The sequence below is a fragment of the Scyliorhinus torazame genome, chromosome 12 (genome assembly GCF_047496885.1).
Source record: "Scyliorhinus torazame isolate Kashiwa2021f chromosome 12, sScyTor2.1, whole genome shotgun sequence".
Lineage (NCBI taxonomy): Eukaryota > Metazoa > Chordata > Chondrichthyes > Carcharhiniformes > Scyliorhinidae > Scyliorhinus > Scyliorhinus torazame.
The window spans coordinates 208,751,761-208,773,688 of NC_092718.1; the positions used below are offsets into that span (position 1 = coordinate 208,751,761).

Here is a 21,928-nt window from a genome sequence, read left to right on the forward strand (position 1 = left end):
CTTCCTCGGGTGAATGCTGTGTTAGTGAGTTCCCCATTCTCACCACTCCCTCGGTGAATTTCCTCCTTGATTTCTTGGTGACTAGCTTTATGTCGATGAGTTATACATTTGCTCTTCTGCACAAATGGTCTCTCTCTCTCTCGTCCTATCCCCCTCTCTCGTTCCTACCCTCTCTATCCACCCGCTCTTGCTCTCATGCCCCCCCCCCTCTCTCTCTCTCTCTCTCTCTGTCCCGCCCCCCTCTCTCTCTCTCTTTCCTGCCGCCCCCCCCTCTCTCTCTCTCTTCCCGCCCCCTCCCTCTCTCTTCTCCTGCCCCTGTCTCTCTCTCTCTCTCTCACCCGCCCCTCTCTCTCTCTCTCTCTCCTGCCCGCCCCTCCCTCTCTCACTCTCTCCTGCCCCCTCTCTCTATCTCTCTCTCTCTTCTCCCGCCCCTGTCTCTCTCCCTCTTTCTCTCTCCTGCCCCTCTCTCCCTCTCTCGCTCTCTCGTCCTATCCCCCTCTCTCGTTCCTACCCTCTCTATCCACCCGCTCTTGCTCTCATGCCCCCCGCCTCTCTCTCTCTCTCTCTCTCTCTGTCCCGCCCCCTCTCTCTCTTTCCTGCCGCCCCCTCTCTCTCTCTCTCTCTTCCCGCCCCTCTCCCTCTCTCTTCTCCTGCCCCTGTCTCTCTCTCTCTCTCCCGCCCCTCTCTCTCTCTCTCTCTCCTGCCCGCCCCTCCCTCTCTCACTCTCTCCTGCCCCCCTCTCTCTATCGCTCTCTCTTCTCCCGCCCCTGTCTCTCTCCCTCTCTCCTGCCCCTCTCTCCCTCTCTCTCTCTCTCTCTCTCTCTCTCTCTCTCTCTCTCCCGGCCGCCCCTCCCTCTCTCACTCCTGCCCCCCCCTCTCTCTCTCCCACCCCTGTTTCGCTCTCTCTCCTGCTCCTCCCTCTCTTTCTCTCTCTCTCCTGCCCCCCCCCCCCCCTCTCTCTCTCTCTCTCTCCTGCCCCTGTTTCTCTCTCTCCCTCTCTCTCCCCCGCTCCTCCCTCTCTCTCTTTCTTGCACTCGCCCTCCTCTCTCTCTTTCTCGTTTATTTCTCTCTCCCTCGCTCCCACCTCTCTCCAACCCATTCCCCCTCACCCACCTTTCATTATTGTGTCAATCTCGACATGAGCCTATCCAGGAATGGAAACGGCAAAAGAATTTGTTGTGTTTTGTTTCGCCCTGAGGTTCTTTATTGTCTATTTTGGGATGCAGTGTTTGATTAAATGTTTTTTATAGTTCCGGTCTCTGTGTTTTTACTGTGGGTACAATAAATCTTCCGCAAAGCTTCTTGGAATCAGTTCGTACAGAATCAAATAGTAAGACCTGCTGTGGTGATCCCATCAATCTGTACATCGGGGAATGACAAAGCACATGGTAAGCCCTTCACTGAACCTCCTGGCCCATGGTCTGCTTGTTCAGTGAATGCTGTCTTCTTAGGGCTGATATTTGAACGGACCTCGGGAGAGTTTGGTTTTGTTCTTCAGAAATGGCCTCACGAGTTGGTTCAGGTTTGCTTCCCTGTATTGGAAGTTGGCCAGGTGGGTACCAGGTCCATCCCCTGACCGTGCGGACGTACCTCGCGGCTTGAACACCTTTGGTTATCAATCTCAGATTTAAAGATTACGATTGATTTTGCATTACTTGCTATTTGCATAAGACTCCCCAAACTTCTGACACCTTTTCTGTGTAGACGTGCTTCCTAATGTCGCTCCTGAAACATCTAGTCCATTGCTCCCTAGTCCTAGACTCCCCAACCAGTAGAAATAGTTCCCCTCTATCTTTCCTACCCTTGTAGTCATTTGGTGGTCGGTGTGGTCCCCGATCAGGGGTAACCACCGGTTTGTCCCGGGGAAGATGGGGGGGGGGGTTCCAGAGCTGGTATCGGGCGGGGATTGGAAGAATGGGGGACCTGTTCATCGACGGGACGTTTGCGAGCCTAGGGGCACTGGAGGAGAAGGTCGAGTTACCCCCGGGAAACGCCTTTAGATATATGCAGGTGAGGGCTTTTGTGAGGCGACAGGTGAGGGAATTCCCGTTGCTCCCGGCACAAGAAGTTCAAGATAGGGTGATCTCGGGTGTATGGGTCGGGGAGGGCAAGGTGTCGGAAATACACCAGGAGTTGAAAGAAGAGGGGGAAGCGCTGGTAGAGGAGCTGAAGGGTAAATGGGAGGAGGAGCTGGGGGAGGAGATCGAGGAAGGTCTGTGGGCTGATGCCCTAGGTAGGGTTAATTCCTCCTCCTCGTGTGCCAGGCTCAGCCTGATACAATTTAAGGTGGTCCACAGAGCGTACTTGACGGGGGCGAGGTTGAGTAGGTTATTTGGGGTAGAGGACAGATGTGGAAGGTGCTCAGGGAGCCCGGCGAACCATGTCCATATGCTTTGGTCATGCCCGGCATTGGAGGGGTTCTGGAGAGGAGTGGCGGGAGCAATATCTCAGGTGGTGAAAGTCCGGGTCAAGCCAAGCTGGGGGCTAGCTATATGTGGAGTAGTGGACGAACCGGGAGTGCAGGAGGCGAAAGAGGCTGGCATTCTGGCCTTTGCATCCCTAGTAGCCCGGCGAAGGATCTTGCTAATGTGGAAGGAGGCGAAGCCCCCCAGCGTGGAGGCCTGGATAAATGATATGGCTGGGTTCATAAAGTTGGAGAGGGTTAAGTTCGCCTTGAGAGGGTCTGCGCAGGGGTTCTACAGGCGGTGGCAACCGTTCCTAGACTATCTCGCGGAGCGTTAGAGGAAGGTCGATCAGCAGCAGCAGCAACCTTGGGGGGGTGGGGGGGGGGGGGGGGGGGGGACACGTCCGGGGAGGGGAAAGGGGGGACTGCCTGGGAGGGTGGATGAGCAAGAGATAACATGAAGGGTTGGGGAAACTGGCACGTACGGGTGAGGGCCAGTGTACAAAGCTGTGTAAATATATCATTTAGCCATGTATATATCTTGCTCTGCGCAATTTCTCAATTTTGTTTTGTTACGAGGGGGGGTTATTGTTTGTAAGGGAGAAAAATTGTGTTAAAAAACTTTAATAAATATATATATTTTTTAAAAGTAGTCATTTGGTGGTACAGAACTTGAGAATTGTTGAAAAAATACATTTTGTGGGCAGCACGGCGGCACAGTGGTTAGCACTACTGCCTCGCGGTGCCGAGGTCCCAGGTTCGATCACGGCTCTGGGTCACTATCCGTGTGGAGTTTGCACATTCTCCCCGTGTTTGCGTGGGTTTCGCCCCACAACCCACAGGATGTGCAGATTAGGTGGATTGGCCACGCTAAATTGCCCCTTAATTTGAAACAATGAATTGGCCATTCTATATTTTTAAAAAAACAACATTTTGTCAAAGCTTTTCATCTTACACTTGTCAGGGCAATCGCAAGGATAGCAATGTAATATGTTAATACACAGAGGGCTGTTCTTTGCAGACAGAAAAAACATAATGCTGAACAAGGCCAGCAGCGCAGGTTTAATTCCCGTACCGGCCTCCCCGAACAGGCGCCGGAATGTGGCGACTAGGGGCTTTTCACAGTAACTTCATTGAAGCCTACTTGTGACAATAAGCGATTATTATTATTATTATTATTATTATTATTATTATTATTATTATGTGCACACACTGCGCCTGTTTCAGCTAAACTAAATAAGGAACAGCCATTTGTTGGCTCATTCCACAGGACAGTGCCTTGAGCAATCAGAGGCAAGCTGCCTTGTTTAAATTTCGAACAATGCTTGGCAGTTAACTGGCGGTCACCATCAACTGGTGCATTGCCCATGGCATTGTCTCCACCAATTAGAGTCCACTTGCCAAATAATCAGCACTCTCTCCTCATACTGTGTAAAAGTCGTTTTTACCCCTGCCCGATTGCCCTGATAAGTGCAAGATGGAAAGATGTGACAAAATGTCTTTTTTAAGAAATACTCTAGTTCTTACCTCTAATATTTTGAAAGTTGCAATTTACTCACTCCCTCAGCTGCCTAAATTCTATGGACTACACCTGTAGTTTGTGCAATTTCTCCTCTTAATTTGTGCGGCGGTAACATTCTCGTAATTCTGTACTGCACTCCCTCTTAAGGTCGATATATCCTTGCTAAGAGCTGCTCAATGTACTCCAGGGTTGGTCTAACCAAGGCTTGACGTAGCTGAAGCCCGACTTCCAGCCCTATACCTATTCCTCTAGATATAAAAGCCAATATTCCATCGGTTGTCTTTATTATTTTCCGTACCTAATGATTTGTGTATCCCAAGTCACCTTGGACCGCTGCTGTTTCCAGCTTTTATTCACAGCGCTTCAGTTTATCCCTTTTTGGTCCAAAGGGGGATGATCTCACGTTTGCCTATGTTGCTGTATTTGGAGAAGGTGAAATTCTTTTTGAAGAGTACCCAATTATTTTCCATCTCCAATTAAGGGGCAATTTATCGTGGCCAATCCGCCTAACCTGCACATCTTTGGGTTGTGGGGGCGAAACCCACGCAGGCACGGGGAGAATGTGCAAACTCCACACAAACAGTGACCCAGGGCCGGGATTATAACCCGGGTTCTCAGCGCCATAGTCCCAGTGCTAACCACTGCGCCGCCATGCTGCCCGAGAAGGTGAAACCTGCTCCAAGAGGGGCAGATGAGGGGTTCCACAAGAGGTGGGCTTGCCTGCTTACTGGGGGGTCACGTATTGTTGTAAAAATGTTGAACAAAAATATATTGTTTTAAAACGCACTTGTGGCAGCTCAGTGGCGCAGTGGGTTAGCCCTCCAGCCTCACGGCGCCGAGGTCCCAGGTTCGATCCCGGCTCTGGGTCACTGTCTGTGTGGAGTTTGCACATTCTCCCTGCGTTTGCGTGGGTTTCGCCCCCACAGCCCAAAGATGTGTTACGCTGAATTGCCCCTTAATTGGAAAAAAATGAATTGGGTACTCTAAATTTTTTTTTTTTTTAAATGCACTTGCCACAATTTTGCCTATTCACTTAATATATTTCTATCTCTTTGTAATTCTATACATAGCAACATACATGGAAAATAATAGCAGGAGGAGGCCATTCGAGCATGTTCCGTCATTCTTTATCAAGTTCAATACCCTGATCCCACCTCCCCCCCTATAGATGGATTTTTACAACAATCGACAATGGCTTCATGCTCATCATTAGACTTTTAATTCCAGATTATAACAAAAATTTTATTCAAATCTCACCACCTGCTGTGGTGGGATTTGAGGCCAGGTTCCAGAGCATTACTCTGGGTTCCCGGATTATTAGGTCAGTGACAATGCCACGACGCAATTGCCTCCCCGAGGGATTTATCCAAATGCTCTTTGGAACTCCATGTAAGCCATATCCATAGGCGTTCCGCTGTCTACTACTTCAGTCGCCTCTTCAAAAAGTGCAGTAAGAATCAGCAGGCATGGCCTACCCTTTACAAATCTTAACCAGCTCTCGCTAATCTGTAGAATATGTTTTAGATGTTCCCTCGCTCTCTCTCTCTAATTAAAGACTGTAGTCATTTCCTGACAACAGATGTTAGACTAAGTGGCCTATAATTCCCTGGTTTCCCTCTTCTCACTTTTCTTAAGTAGCAGGGTGTTTGGGGGAAACACTGAATTTTCAGAGGGCTGGAGGAGGTTACAGAGGTGGGGTGGGGCGAGGCCATGACGGGATTTGAACACTCGGCCGAGAATGATAAAATTGAAGAGTTACTGGACTGGACGCCAATACAATCATTAAACGCAAGGGGGTGATGAGTGAACAGGACTTGCTGCGGGTTGGCACAGGGGCATCAAGGTTCCGGGTGAGCGTACGTTTGCAGAGGGCAGAGTGCAATAATACTGCAATGAAGTTACTGTGCAAAGCCCCTAGTCGCCACATTCCGGCACCTGTTCGGGTACACTGAGGGAGAATTCAGAATGTACAATTCACCTAACAGTGCATCTTTCGGTACTTGTGGGAGGAAACCGGAGCACCCGGAGGAAACCCACGCAGACACGGGGGAGAACGTGCAGACTCCGCACAGACAGCGACCCAAGCCGGGAATCGAACCTTGAACCCTGGCGCTGTGAAGCAACAGTGCTAACCACTGTGCTACCGTGCTGCCCACGGACCTTGTGCGAGTCTAACCGACAGAGGACTGGAATGGCCTAGTCTGAAAGGATGGCAGCGGATGTGCTGAGGTGGAGCTGGAGACGGGCATTACTGCGGAGGTACACGATGGGCTGAGGAGCCTCTGTCTGTGCTGTAAATCTCTATGATTCTACGAGGTGGAAGTACGTGGTCTTTGTGATGAAAGTGGATACGGTGCTGGAAACTCAGCACGGAGTTTGGCTCAGCTTTAGCCGGCGATAGACAAGGGACTGGAGCCGGTGAGGTGGGAACAATGTTTATGGATTAAGCATGAAGATTACCCCTGAGATGCAGCACAACTGAGAGTCAACAAACCTAGGAAAAGAAGAGAGATGCTGGGGAGGAAGTGAGAAATCAGAGTTTCTCCTGATTGTACTGTTCCAAAAGAATGGAGATGTCCAATTAATTAGGAGCAGCAATGTGTCTCTGTGAAAGACAGATTTAGCCAAGGGAGCAAGCGATCTGGGAGTTGAGTGAGCCTTGCCTTGCCAGCTATGATGTGTTTGCTCGATACAGATGTGTTCTCTCAGCTCTGTTTCGAAGGGCACCTTTTCAACCGTGTCATAGGATTAGGCTTACACTTACCCACGAGGGACTGTCGGTTATTGAGTGACAGATTAAAATCTTCTCTTTAATTCATCACCAAGCTTTTCATGGATTACAAGGAGGGAGGTAGGCGCCTCGTGGTGCATGCTGAGGCGGCCGGGGTTTGGGAATGGTGGTGGGCGGTGGGGAGGGGGGAGGGGGGGGGGGGGGGTAACTTGGCAAATAATGGGAATGTCCAATCAAATTCAGCTTCTGCCGTTGACCAAATATTCGGGGTGCCTTGACCAGGAACAAGGAATCCTTTTACATGGGTTGGTGGAGGTCCGGGCTGGGGTGTTATCCTGGGACCATTTTTGCATATCTGTGCTCCAGGTTAAGGGTCCGGGGGAGGGGAGCGGGGAGCGGAGGAGGAGGAGTGAGGTGAGGTTGGCTGAGTGTATGTGACTGCTTCGAGGTCCAAGGCGGCACAAAGTGCCCAACGATTGGGCAGCCCCATGCGGACCCTGCCTCTGTCTAGCTTCTATTGGGCCTGGCCGGGCGTTCAGAGGACGTGGAGCTCTTCGTTGGTGCGGGTCCGTTTCCGGGTCACAGGCTTGACTGGGCCCAATTGATGGGAATTCTATTGAGGTTGGGCAATTATTGCCTGGGAAACACACAGTCATTAAAAACATTTAGTCTCATCCTTCACCGCAGAGACGTGATGTCTTTGTGAGGCGGTGGGCTGGAAACAATGGTGTTTGTGTGAGTCTGGGGAAGCTTGTGAGAACCGTTAACCCGTTACTGCACGCTGCCTGCTCACTCAATCTGTTGGAGCTGGGAAACAAGACCAGTTCTCTCTCAAACTGTCACCAAAGAAATGTTGATGGGTGCAGAGGATTGACACATGCCCTCAATTCCAAACCAGAGCAACTGGATGATTGTCTCCTGTCTTGTGCTGGCAACATTAATCCAACAGTGGATAAATATTGACAGTCTCCACCCGATTGTTAGTGGGACGACTGACACAGCCCAGTCCATCACACGAACCTGCCTCCCATCCATTGACTCCATTTGCACCTCCCGCTGCCTGGGGAAAGCGGGCAGCATAATCAAAGACCCTTCCCACCCGGCTTACTCACTCTTCCAACTTCTTCCATTGGGCAGGAGATACAGAAGTCTGAGAACACGCACAAACAGACTCAAAAACAGCTTCTTCCCCACTGTCACCAGACTCCTAAATTACCCTCTTATGGCCTGACCTCATTAACACTACACCCTGTATGTTTCATCCAATGCCAGTGCTTGTGTAGTTACATTGTATATGTTGTGTTGCCCTATTATGTATTTTCTTTTATTCCCTTTTCTTCCCATGTACTTAATGATCTGCTGAGCTGCTCGCAGAAAAATACTTTTCACTGTACCTCGGTACAGGTGACAATAAACAAATCCAATCCAAAGATGGCCCGAGCTTGGCATAATTACGGAGAATGACTTTGAATTTACAGCACAGCCCATTCGGCCTCATGCTGGTGCTTCGGTACCTACCTTCCCTCAACAATATATCCTTTTATTCCTTCATGCTTGATATACTTTGCTGGATTATCCTCACAATGTCTCTGTGTCATATGCTTCAACTCCTGCCCGTGGTAGCAAGTTGCACTTCTCTCTGTGTAAGTTCCCCTGCATTAATTATCAGGCATATTAGTCCCTATTGCCTTTTAATTCTATGTCCTTTCTTGCCCTTGGGAAAATTTGTGGGGCCTATTTGGAAGGCAGTTAACAAGTCAGTCATATTGATGTGGGTCTGGAGTCACATATAGACCAGATCGGACCAGGTAAGGACAGCAAATTGACATCAGTCAATCAGATAAGTTTTGTTTTTACAACAGTTCTTATTCTCCATTACTGAGGCTATTTTTCCTTCTGAAAGTCCAGAATTATTAGTTTACATTCCGTGGTGGGATTTGAACTCGCATATGGAACGTTAGTCAGGGCCTTTGGATTCTGTCCCTCGAGCCTCTGCCTGAAGGCAGAGTCCTACCCACAGCGCCATGGGGTGGCAGGTCCCGAATCCAGCCCCAGCCGGAACGGGGAGCGAACCTCGTGCTGTTGACACCAACCTACTCCACACTGGCCTTCCAACCAACTGACCCAACCAGCCCCCGCCCCGTCCAGGAGACAGAGCTTCCATGGCAACATACACTTTTAAATACATGTCATAGTCTGCAGTGATGGATGGCGATGGTAGAGGCTCCAACATTTTTTCCATCACCGTGGCTGGTCAGGAGTCTCTCCCACTCTTGCCGCCTGCCGTTGGACTGTGCTGGAAGGATTTGCCAGTTGATCATCAACCTGCTTGACCGTGTTATGAACTCACCTTCCTTGGGGTCTTGAACCCGGAGCTTCTGCCTTAGAGACGGGGACACTACCCACTGTGCCACAAGACCTCTTCTGAATTGCTCGGACAGTAATGTTATGACTACACTACTTTACTGTTCCCATCCTGTACCTGCCCTGAGAGTGCTATCCGTGCCTCAAAGCTTACATAACTGTGTTTATTTCAATTAATGGAACATGAATAAAGTTCATTGGGGGGCGGGGGGGGGCGGGGGGGGGGGGGTCAGCATGTTCATTTGCTTTAATTGCAAGATTTCGCCCTACCTCTGTGGCTTTGAACGTTTGGGTCGGCGCCAACCGCAGAATTAATTTTGGACATCCTGTGCCTGTTACTCTCTGGAACACTTGGAGGCCGCAGTGTTAAAATGTGATCTTTCCAAAATGTCTGTGCTCATTGAGGCAGTGAATGTACGGTTGTAGAATGGGATTCATTTTCTGCCAGAGTTGGCGTTGCGTTGCTCCCAAGTTCAGCCGCAGTGCAGATCGTGTGCAGAGTATCGCCAGGCTGGAGTGGTCTTTGTGAGCCTTGGCTCTGTGGGTAGCACACTTGCTTTGAGTCAGAAAGTCGCGGGTTCAAGTCTCACTCCAGGGACATGACATGAACACGAAACCTAGGCTGATGGACGTGCAGTCTTCGAATGAGGTATTACCCCCCCCCCCCCCCCCCCCCCCCCCCCCCCCCGGTGCCCATTCTGGCGATGGTCTTCCATCTTCGATCAGAAAGCAGTTTGAAGGGGCGGCACGGTGGTGCAGTGGTTAGCACTGCTGCCTCCCTGCGCCGAGGTCCCAGGTTTGATCCCGGCCCCGGGTCGCTGTCCGTGTGGAGTTTGCACATTCTCCCCGAGTCTGCGTGGGTCACACCCCCACAACCCAAAGATGTGCAGGGTAGGTGGATTGGCCACGCTAAATTGCCCGGTAATTTGGAAAATGTTTTTAAAAAGAATGTAATTCAAACTTGTTTTTCTCTACTCTCAGCCGTGCCTTCTGCCAGAATTTAATAACCGCACTGGTATTTCTATTGCAGCCTTATTTGCATAATTATTCACCGCTCCAGGTGCATGCTCAGGCGGTGCAAGGGAACGCCGCTGCTGATCGGAGAGGCAAATTATCTGCCAGTCAGATTTTGAGGATCCGGTGCTTAAAGTGGAGCATTGTTGGGGGAGGGGGGATGGGGATGCAGAGCATTGTGGGGCATCTTTCTATCTTTCTTTTTGGGCTGCATGGGCCTGTGGTTTGGAAGTAGTGTGCCAGGTACCAGTAATGAAACAGGGGCAGCACGGTGGCGCAGTGGTTAGCACTGCTGCCTCACGGCGTCGAGGTCCCAGGTTCGATCCCGGCCCCGGGTCACTGTCCGTCTGGAGTTTGCACATTCTCCCCGTGTTAGCGTGGGTTTCGCCCCCACAACCCAACCATGTGCAGGGTAGGTGGATTGGCCACGCTAAATTGCCCCTTAATTGGAAAAAATGAATTGGGTACTCTAAATTTATATTTAAAGAAAAATGAAAATTGAAACGGGTGGGGGCTATTTGTGGGGTTGGTTGGGGGGGGGGGGGGGGGCGGGGGCGCAGGTCAGCACTGTCATTGGTCAATACTTTAACACCTCATCAAGTCCACAAAATAAAAGGTACATTTCCATTCAACCGTGAGACATGAGCCATAGCTGGCACGGCCAGACTTCATCACCCATCCCTAATAGCCCTCGAGGAGCTGGTGGTCAGTTACCTACAGCTGTGTGACTTGCTTGGCTATTTCAGAGGACACTCCAGTGGCAGCCTGTCACGTTAGCGTGGCGTTTGGAGTCACAGTAGGGCAGCACGGTAGCACAATAGTTAGCACTGTTGCTTCACAGCTCCAGGGTCCCAGGTTTGATTCCCGGCTTGGGTCACAGTCTGTGCGGGGTCTGCGCGTTCTCCCCGTGTCTGCGTTTGTGTCCTCCGGGTGCTCGTTTCCTCCCACAAGTCCCAGAAGATGTGCTTGTTAGGTGAATTCTCCCTCTGTGTACCCGAACAGGCGCCGGAGTGTGGCGACTAGGGGCTTTTCACAGTAACTTCATTGCAGTGTTAATGTAAGCCTACGTGTGACAATAAAGATTATTATTATTATTGTTATTATCAGGCCAGGCTCGATGAGGACAGCGGATTTCCTTCCCTGAGGGACATTTTTTACACCGCTCTGATGGTTTTGTGATCGTTATTAATGAGACTAGCCTTTTGTTCCAGCTTTATTAATTAATCGTATTAAAATTCCTCCAGCTGCTCTGGTGAACTCGTGTCTCCGAAACATTAGTCTGGGCCTCTTTAAGATTCCTCAGCCGGTAACTGTACCACCATGCTCTGCCCTCTGTGAATCAGATTGCTGATTTAGACCGTGTCATTTCTCAGTTTGTGTGCAGTGGAAGCGCATGATTTCTGAATCGAACGGAGACCAAGTGAACTGCTTCACCTCAGCCCTCTGGAAGCGGCAGTGAGAGGAGACGTTTTGTTGGAAACAAGTGACAGCTAGTTTAATGAAAGATTTCTTTATCAGTCCTCTTTGATTCTGACTGCAATTCCCATGATACTGCCTTGCATTCCCCCTCTGTCAGTCTATATCTCGCATTCTCTCTCTCTCGCACTCTCGCTCTCGCACGCTCTGACCGCTTGCCACTTGTCTTTCTGAGTCTCCCCATCTCTGTGCGTATCCAACTCCTTGATTGATCACGTCTGTCTGACTGTCTGCGTGTCTCTCTCCTCCCTCTCCGCCTGATTTCCTCCTGCCGTTCCTGTGTGTGGCCAATGCCGTTGGTATTCGCTGTTGGGTGAATGAATCGTCTTCGGACCCACAAACGTAAATCTCCATCCCACTCCCAACAAGGAGAGGCTTCGCTGCCTGATTTTTGGATGGATGTTTCCATTCCGTGGAAGAGTCTCAGAAGTCGCTGCGTGTGGGTGTTCTGCAAAGACCCTAGTCTATTCTGTATCAGCTCGGTCCTGCAGAGTCAAGGTGGCGGAATCCACCCTGGAAAACGAGAATCGATTTGGGGTTTGTTTAGGGGGGGGGGGGGGGGAGTCCAGATTGCATCAATTGTTAGACAGAACCTTGTGCTACAGAAGAGAGACAGAGTCTGTCAGCTGTGGACTAGCGTGCCTGTGCCCGGGCGGGGGGGGGGGGGGGGCTGTGCGGTAACTCAACATCGGAACTCACGGGTGAGATTTCGAGCTTTTTCCAGAGTGGGGATTTGGAAGCCAGACTTGCGTTTCTCATAATGCCGAGTCTTGCCAAATTGACAGTAGGGCAGGGAAGGGCAAGGGTGTCTATTCCCCTCATAGAATTTACAGTGCAGCAGGAGGCCATTCAGCCCATCGAGTCTGCACCGGCTCTTAGGAAAGAGCACCCCCACCCAAGGTATTCCCCTGGTTGACAATGTCAGGATGGCTCAGTAAGAGTGGAGCCGGCTGGAGAATAGCCCTCTTAATCCGCCCTGGTCTGTTGACAGCGCTGCTACCTCAGATAGGCTTCGGAAGATGCAGGAAGACATTTGGATGCGATTGTGATGCAGACAGAGACAGACACGGTTGGGCTGCAGGTGTCCGCCTGGGATTAAGCACTTGGCAATCCATTATTGCCACGGTCAGTCAGCAGTGAGATACAGCATTTTGAGATAAAATAGGATCCAGCTTGCAAACCATTGAAGTGAATAGAAATTGAGTTGTTATTTCACAGTGAGGCTCACAGAAAGAATTGGATTTTTTTTGTATTAAAAAGTATCCTGTGTTAGTTTAAGTAAGGGATCTGTTACCAAACGGTGGGTGGAATTTGCCATGTGACTTGTGTGTCCTTCCCCCAACCTCCCGTGGCCAAGTGTGCTGACTTGAGGTGTGGCCCAGCCTGATGGGCACCCACTACCCCGCTCGACCAAAGTGGGTCTAGACTGTGAGCGCGGGCATGCCATTTGTCAATTTTAAATCCACAAGGGGACAATGATCAATCAGAATGATTGGCCTTCCGCATCCTCTGTCCCAGAAATCAAATGTAGCTTCTGTACTAACACTGCCCCTCTCCTCCTCTACCCTCCCCAATGGCCCCCAGCCGACCCCCGAGTTGAGATTTACCAACTCGAGCCATATCGGGGATGAAACTCGGCAGCCCCCATTGCACACTTGATGTTGGTCCATTTGCACACTTGACGTTGTGCCCAGCAACTGTGCCATCGAGGAAAATTCCATTCAATTTTCATTGGTTCGAATGGGGAGGCCACGGGGCAATAGCTATCCAACTGTAGGTTGAGTTGAAAGAGCATGATAACTCCCAACTAGCACTCGGAGTGCCCCCGACGGTGCTAGGAGTCTTTTCACCAGGAGCAGCATTTCCCCCAGTTGTAACAATCGGCTTGGACTCCATTCCATTCCTGGCAGCATGGATTACCCCACTTGACGAGACACGTGCACGAGCGCTCCACGGCAAGAGCCATCAAGATGAGACAGTGATTCAGCAACCTGATAGGGAATTCAGAAAAAACCTTTTTGCCCAGAGAGTGGTGAGAATGTGGAACTTGCTACCACTGGGGGTAATTACGGTGTATAGGGTGGATGAATTTAAGGGGGAAGCTTTTTAAGTGGATCATTGAGAAGGGAAATAAGACTTTGCTGGAGTTATATGAAGAAGAAGGCTTTGAGTGTAACATAAATACTGGCATGGGCTGGTTGGGCAAATGTTTCTATGCTGTATAAGTGATGTAATTCTACATAATCACACAATAGGTGTTGCTCTGCCCAAGAAGAGATCAGGGGCGCGATTCTCCGCCCTCCCGCGATTCACGGAAGCGGCCAGATCGGCACAATCCTGTTTTGCGCGGTGCGGTCCAGTGAATCGCCCGAGACAGCCAAAATGGCGATTCACCGGTACCCCCGCCATTCTCAGTGCCGGATGGGCCGAGCGGCCTGCCCAAAACGGCGGGTTCCCCCCGGCGGCGTCCACACCTGGTTGCTGCCGGCGGGAACAGCGCGGGAACGCTGGGGGCCCCCAGGGGGGATCCGGCACCGGGGGGGGGGGGGGGGGGCCTCAAATGGGGTCTGGCCCGCGATCGGTGCCCACCGATCATCGGGCCGGCCTCTCTGAAGGAGGACCTCCTTTTTTCCGCAGCCCCGCAAGATCCATCGGGCATCTTCTTGCGGGGCGGACTCGGGGAGGACGGAAACCATGCATGGGCGGGTTGGCGCCGGCCAACCCGTGCATGCGCGGGTGACGTCAGTTATGCAGCGCCGGCCGCGTCATGTATGCGGCACCGCCTTTACGCGGCGCTAAGGCCTGGCGTGCGCAAATGACGCGGTGCTGCTCCTAGCACATTTTCGGGCCCTGAATCGGTTGGGATAGGGGCCATTTCGCGCCGTCGTGAACCTCGACGGCACGAACACTCTGTCTCCATTTCAGAGAATCGCGCACAAGGTGTACAAGGTGATGAGAGGCAAGGATAGAGTGGATAGCCAGAGACTTTTTCCCAGGGCGGAAATGGCTGTCACGAGGGGACATAATTTTAAGGTGATTGGAGGAAAGTACAGGGGAGATGTCACAGGTAGGTTCTTTACACAGAGAGTGGTGGGTGTGTGGAATGCACTGCCAGCAGAGGTGGTGGAGTCAGAGTCATTAGGGACATTTAAGCGACTCTTGGACAGGCACATGGACAGCAGTAAATTGAAGGGGTGTAGGTTAGGTTGATCTTAGATTAAGATATGTGGTCAGCACAACATCGTGGGCTGAAGGGCCTGTACTGTGCTGTACTGTCCAATGTTCAATAATTAAAGACACTTCATATCAGTTGCTCTTACAAAGCATTTTTTCCTTCTCTTCCTCCTCCATCATGCTTGATTTATTCCTTTTTAATCCAGCGTTTTGCCAGGGGCATTGTCTGGCTAGTCTGTGCAAGTTAGAAAAGGAGGTTTGAGCTGTGTGTAACACAGCCAGATGAGCATTCCCTCTAGGAGTCACTCAGGAGATAGCTGTGCCCCGGATGGGTAAGTGTAGCTGAGCCCAGAGCTTATCGAGAACATCACACATGCACCAATGCACTGAGCTATACCCACTGACGTGGCAGGACAAGCAGGAGATAATGGAGGTATAACTTGCCCATACGTCCACGGGAGAGTTTAACTTGCATTGAATGATGTACAGAGCTGTTTCACTCGCTACGAGGCATGGATAAAACCTACCTCTGCTGGCATGAAGTTGGACATCTGCCAAGGCAGCAGGAGATAAATGGATAAGAAAGATAATCTGAATAGAAATACCAAGCAAAGGATGCCTGGTGAGGACTGCGATCAACCCCATCCCCCTTATTCAAAGGTTCCAATGTCAATTGTCCTCATCACATATCCTTCCTGAAGGATTTGTGCCACTAGTTTGGCTAACGAATTTGAAAGCATTAAGAACAAATTTGTTTTGTTTGCTGGGAGCCATCGGTGGTGTGGGATGGCAGGTTTATTCCATCCCATGCCAGTTTGTGGAACAGAATGGGTAAGAAACAGCAGACAATCCTGGAGCCACAAATACAAGATGGTTGCACGATTCTGTGATTCAAACTGGTTTACATGGCTGCCCATCAGCTGGACACTTTATTGCTTTGAGTTCTGCATCACCGAGCTCTCTGATTATTAATATTAATGTAGGTGTATCTAACCTGAACTGCTTTTTTGTCTTGCAGGTCGAAGATGCCATGCTAATGTTCGATAAGACAACCAACAGGCATAGAGGTGAGTGAGAGCTTCCAGCACTAAGCCCAATCTCAGCTGAGCCACTCTCGCATTGCAGAAAGGGCATTGTATATCCCAGTCGTACTCGATGTGAATGTTTAGGATCATGGGTATAATGGTCCCCGTTGCTTGACGTCAGTATTCCACACAGTAGGCCTGAAATTCAACAGGGGTCTTAGGACATTTGGATGGGTAGAGCAACGGGACTGAAGTGATGGATGGGTGACCACTGCCAGAGTTAGCCTCAGTAGATTCAAAGCCAAAGAGGTCATCGCAGGACGATGCAGGTTCAGGTCCTGAGTCCATCTTGTGTAAGAGGCAATCAAGACTGTTGAGTGAAAATTCCATCTGATGGTAGTGGAAAATATTATTCAAAATGTTCTGGCACATTAAAATCTTAAGTTCCTCTGTTCCTACAAGAATGGCACGGTTCATTTTCAGACTGCTGCAGAACATTGCGTTTTTGAAACTGGTACCTGTTTCTGGGCCCATGGGCCTCTGATATCCGCTTTGTGCGTCATCCTGGGACTTGTTGACAAAGGAGTTTGGTTGCGCTGTTTTATTTCGTTCATAGATCATAGAATCATAGAATCTACAGTGCAGAAGGAGGCCATTCGGCCCATCGAGTCTGCACCGGCTCTTGGAAAGAGCACCCTACCCAAGGCCACTCACCCACCCTATCCCCACAACCCAGCAACCCAACACTAAGGCCAATTTTGGACACTAAGGCTAATTTATCATGGCCAATCCACCTAACCTGCACATCTTTGGACTGTGGGAGGAAACCGGAGCACCCGGAGGAAACCCACGCACACACGGGGAGGATGTGCAGACTCCGCACAGACAGTGACCCAAGCCGGAATCGAACCTGGGACCCTGGAGCTGTGAAGCAATTGTGCTATCCACAATGCTACCGTGCTGCACGTCATGCTTGGAGAACGCTGTACAGTACAATTCACAGGGAGTATTGGATTGGGATTTTGACTATAATCTTTATGCCTGTCCTCCCACTCTGTCCCAGTACTGCTTTTTGGAACTATGGTCTTCCAATGGAAACCACTAATCTGGAGTCCAGTGAAGGCTCTGGCTGCACAAGATGTCTCCACCAGCCAGCTCTCGCACATGTGTGGACAGATGTGATTGCACCTCTTTTTTGGGGGGGCAAGTGGAGGTTTCTATTCCCAAAGCAAGTTGCGCATCTCTAGTTTGTCAATCTTGATTTGAAAATAAGGATGTTTCGGAGGAAGGCGGCCCTTGTTAGCTCTCCTGTGTCCAGAAGCCTTGTGTGCCAAGAGGCATGGCAGGGTAATCGGTGGTCAAGGTATCCTGATATGCCGCCTTGGCCAGGGTGCCACGACCACGGCACAGCTGGCTGGTGGAGGATCTGGGGGAAAACACTTTGATGGAGGGTGCCTGCGTTAGCAGATGGCCAGCTGTGACCACCTGACATCGCAGCTGGGAGTTAAACCCTTGACTATGTGAACGTACCATGCCCTGTGGCTGGGCCTTCTATAACCTCCAGGGTAAAACACCCAATGGTGTCAGGTCTGTTACTGACTGTGGGAACAAATAAGAGGTATTAAATTCAAAGTGTCTCGCAAGAATTATGTTAGCATAAGGGCAGCACGGTGGCACAGTGCTGCAGAGTTTCCTGCATTAGTTGGCGGTAAAGCACTTGGATTTACCCAGAGGTTGTGAAAGGCGCTACGACATGCTGCCTCACAGCGCCGAGGTCCCAGGTTCGATCCCGGCTCTGGGTCACTGTCCGTGTGGAGTTTGCACATTCTCCCCGTGTCTACGTGGGTTTCGCCCCCACAGCCCAAAGATGTGCAGGGTAGGTGGATTGGCCAAGCTAAACTGCCCTGTAATTGGAAAAAATGAATTGGGTACTCTTAAATTTATAAAATAAAAAAATTATTATGTTGCATCACGTTGAGTGGATATTCTTCTTCCCTGACGTGCGTTAGACCCGACAGGTTGAATAATCCCAGTTACAACAACGTGTCAGGTGATGGCACTGAAAGATCCCCCTCCCCCACTCTCCTTCCCACTCTCAAATGGCTCGACTACACTCAGGTGCCCCCACCCACAGCCAGAGGACCATCGCCAGTCTCTGACAAGAGCTCTTAGTGCAGAAAACTATGCTGAATACTTGACGCTTCACATTGACACCAGGAGTCAATGCTGTTCATACTTTGCGAGTGGAGTTTGGAATACATTCCGCCTCTTTATTTTTTGGTTGCTGTTTAATGAAACAAAATCATTGTTTCCTCCTCACCGGGGATGAGCTACTCAAAATATAGGAATCGAGTGACTGTAATTTGGCGCTAATACCCGTTTAGTCACAAGAGCCAGCTGAAGTGGTGCAACTGGGAATAGCAAGGGCCAGTCTTGCCACTTCAAAATACCTGCAAAGCTCGGTAATGGTGCCAGCTGGAGGTTTATGTGGGCATGGCATTATGCATTTCACTTAAATCTACATTAATTAGGTTGAAACGGAATAAACTGTCGCCCAGGTTTACAACAAAAAAAATAGCCAGAGCCCATGTTCCTGATGCTCAGAAATGAGAAACAGAGGTCGTATTGTAGCGTTGCAGACCACTCACTTGGCTACATAGCATCAGAGAATCAGAGAATTTACAGTGCAGAAGCAGGCCATTCAGCCCATCGAGTCTGCACCGGGCCTTGGAAAGAGCACCCTATTCAAGCCCCATGTCTCCACCCTATCCCCTTTATCCCCGTAACCCAACATAACCTTTTTGGACACTAAAGGGCAATTTATCATGGCCAATCCACCTAATCTGCACATCTTTGGACTGTGGGAGGAAACTGGAGCACCCGGAGGAAACCCACGCAGACACGGGGAAAACGTGCAGACTCCACACAGACAGTGACCCAAGGCGGGATTCGAACCTAGGACCCTGGAGCTGTGAAGCAACTGTGTTAACCACTGTGCTACCGTGCTGCCCTTCAAATACAAAAGGCCTGGCAAGCGCAGGAGACAAAATGTCACAAGTTAAAAATCGGTCCTGGAGTAACGCAGGAAATCTGACGTTCATGTTGTGGCGCCTTTCACAACTCTGGCTAAATCCAAGTGCTTTACCGCCAACTAATGCAGAAAACTCTGCAGCCAGTTTGCGCACAGCAAGCTCCCATGCGATGCGATAACGACCAGGTAATCTGGTTTTAGCGTTGCTGACTGATGGGCAAATATTGGCGGAGACAGCGGGACGAACTCCCCTGCCTTCCTTTGCCGTTAGTGTCATAGGATAACGGAACGATGGCTCAAAGATGGGGAATATCTTGAATGCTAATGCAAGTTAATCATCAGCACACTTGCTTACTCAGGAGTTTCAGCCCGGATGAATTTTTTTTTGTTGAAAATATTTGACTAAGGCATCTATAAATTTTAACAACAGTTTTCAAGAGGAACATTCAACAGAACAAAATAACACCCACCCAACTATCAACTAAACCCAGCCAACGTGGCTCACATACACAGTTCCCCAGTCCCCCTTTCTCACTAATTGTTTCCCACCTCAACCAACCCCCCCCCCCCACCCATGCATCCCTCTTTATCTTTACCCCCCCCCCCCCCTTTATGTATCTGATCTGACAGCTTAATTTTCCCCAATGAGTCGATCAACGGCTGCCACCTCCGGGCGAACCCTAACATCGATCCCCTCAGGGCAAACTTGGTCTCCTCAAGCCGACCATGTCACTGACCCATACCCCCGACTTCGGGGGTTCCGAGTCCCTCCACGGCAATAAGATCCGTCTCCGGGCTACCAGGGAGGCAAAGGCCGACACGTCAGCCTGTCTCGCCACCTGGACTCCCGGGTCTTCCGACACACCAGAAATCGGCACCTCTGGATTCGGAATCACCCGGGCCTTCAATACCGTGGACATGACGTCGGCAAATCCCTGCCAGAATCCCCTAAGCCTTGGACATGCCCAAAAGATGTGGACATGATTCGAGGGCCCTCCCGCACACGGCCCATACCTATCCTCCACCCCTTCAAAGAACCTGCTCATCTGCGCCCTGTGGACCACCTTGAATTGTATCAGGTTAAGCCTGCCACACGACGAAGTTGCGTTAACCCTACTCAGGGCACTCAGCCTGGATCAATAACAGGTTTAATCAGTGAGTCTCCAGCAGTTGCACCCAAGGGTGACATGGGGTTTGAAGCCACAACTTTCTGACTGAGGTGAGAGGGCAAATGCTCTGTCAAGAAGGATGACGCTGTTTAAAAATAAAAATCTCCACTCACATTAGAATTTAGCACCTGAAAGTGTGCTATTACCTTCTCTGCCGGGGGGGGTTATTTTAATACACAAGGACTCCTTTGTCTATTGCCCCCGCCACCCCATACGCAACATTTGGCAGGATTGAAACTAGAAACTGCTAGTAATACTCAGCAGGCCAGGCAGCGTTTGCAGTGAGAGGAACGGTGCTAATGTTTCGGGTAGGTCGGCAACTCCGTTTCCGGAGCTCCAATGCCGTTGCTTGTCATGAGCCTGGAGATAAGCTAACTATAAAATGTGACGTCCGAATTGTGACAGGAGGTAAGTGTGACATTATGCGTTGGATTTTTAAAAAAAAAATTAATTGGCTGCATTTGCTTCTAAAATGAATGTCCGTACAGTCACTAACAGAAACAGCATGTTCCAAACCAGTGCTGACATTTCAGATGATTGAAATGCAGATTAGAGATTGTTTTGCATTTAAACAATATCATTTATTTTTAGAATATGTTTGATAGCGCAGAATTGGAACAGGCTGAAATGATTTTGCCATCCATTTTACGAAGGGAAATCTAACTTTAAGCACAGAAGGAGCAGGCTATAATCAGCATGCTATATTATTAAATATAGTCATCTTGCAACTTTGCATTTCCATACAAAAGCTTTGTGCATTTGGGAGCACTTATCGGCAGAATGGCTCGGAGGTTAGTGCATCCAGCATGAATTGATGCCGATTACAATGCAGGGCAAAATCCAGAGTTGGACTTAGCCGATCATTGAGAGCCACAAGTGTAGAGGGACTAACCAGATGTGAATGGGAGTGATATTCAAAACAACGGCCAATTCTCATTCCCGCAAAGATTTCCAACACCAGAATGTATCTCAAAAGGGTCAACTGATTTTTATTTATTTATTTATAAATTTAGTGTACCCAATTAATTTTTTCCAATTAAGGGGCAATTTACCATGGCCAATCCACCTAGCCTGCACATGAAAAAAATGAAATGAAAAACGCTTATTGTCACAAGTAGGCTTCAAATGAAGTTACTGTGAAAAGCCGCTAGTCGCCACATTCCGGCACCTGCTCGGGGAGGCTGGTACGGGAATCAAACCCGTGCTGTTGGCCTGCTTTCAAAGCCAGTGATTTAGCCCAGTGTGCTAAACCAGCCCCTAGGAAACCCACGCAGGCAGGGGGAGAACGTGCAGACTCCGCACAGACAGTGGCCCAGCGGGGAATCGAACCTGGGACCCTGGCACTGTGAAGCCACAATGCTATCCACTGTGCTACCGTGCTGTTCTCCTTTTGGGATGTGAGGGCGAAACCCACGCAAACACGGGGAGAATGTGCAAACTCTACACGGACAGTGACCCAGAGCCGGGATCGAACCTGGGACCTCGGCGCCGTGAGGCAGCAGTGCTAACCACTGTGCCACCGTGCTGCCCGGGTCAACTGATTTTAAGAGCATTTTAAAGGAGGTTGTTGGTGAAAGTCAATTCTGGCCAATTTGGGTGGTCCTGTTGGGTGATGGGATTGAGTGAATTAGGTGTGTATCTCCAGCACACCTAGTCTCGCACACTCCCACATCACCCTCTCAACCCCTTGTCGCGGTACAAAGTTCCCTCTGCCTGATATTGCTGTTTCTTTTTTAAAAATAAATCTAGAGTGCCCAATTATTATTTTTTCCAATGAAGGGGGAATTTAGCGTGTCCAATCCACCTACCCTGCACATCTTTGGGTTGTGGGGGTGAGACCCACGCAGACACGGGGAGAATGTGCAAACTCCACACGGACAGTGACCCAGAGCTGGGATTGAACCTGGAACCTCTGCACCATGGGCATCAGTGCTAACCACTGCGCCAGGTGCCACCCTCGATATTGCTGTTTCTAGTGGTCTGTGGAGTCGGGAAGCTGTATAATCTGACTCTCAGGT

General features: G+C 50.1%; 1 protein-coding gene across 15 annotated transcripts in view; it reads left to right on the plus strand.

Annotated features, from left to right (window-relative positions):
• The window catches only part of msi2b (musashi RNA-binding protein 2b), a 603,647-nt gene that overhangs the window by 292,404 nt on the left and 289,315 nt on the right, over positions 1-21,928 (plus strand). For all 15 annotated transcript variants that reach the window (XM_072469818.1, XM_072469819.1, XM_072469820.1 and 12 more), the window contains one exon: positions 15,704-15,752. In XM_072469818.1, the coding sequence (XP_072325919.1) occupies positions 15,704-15,752 (49 nt within the window). The remainder of the gene's footprint in view (positions 1-15,703; positions 15,753-21,928) is intronic.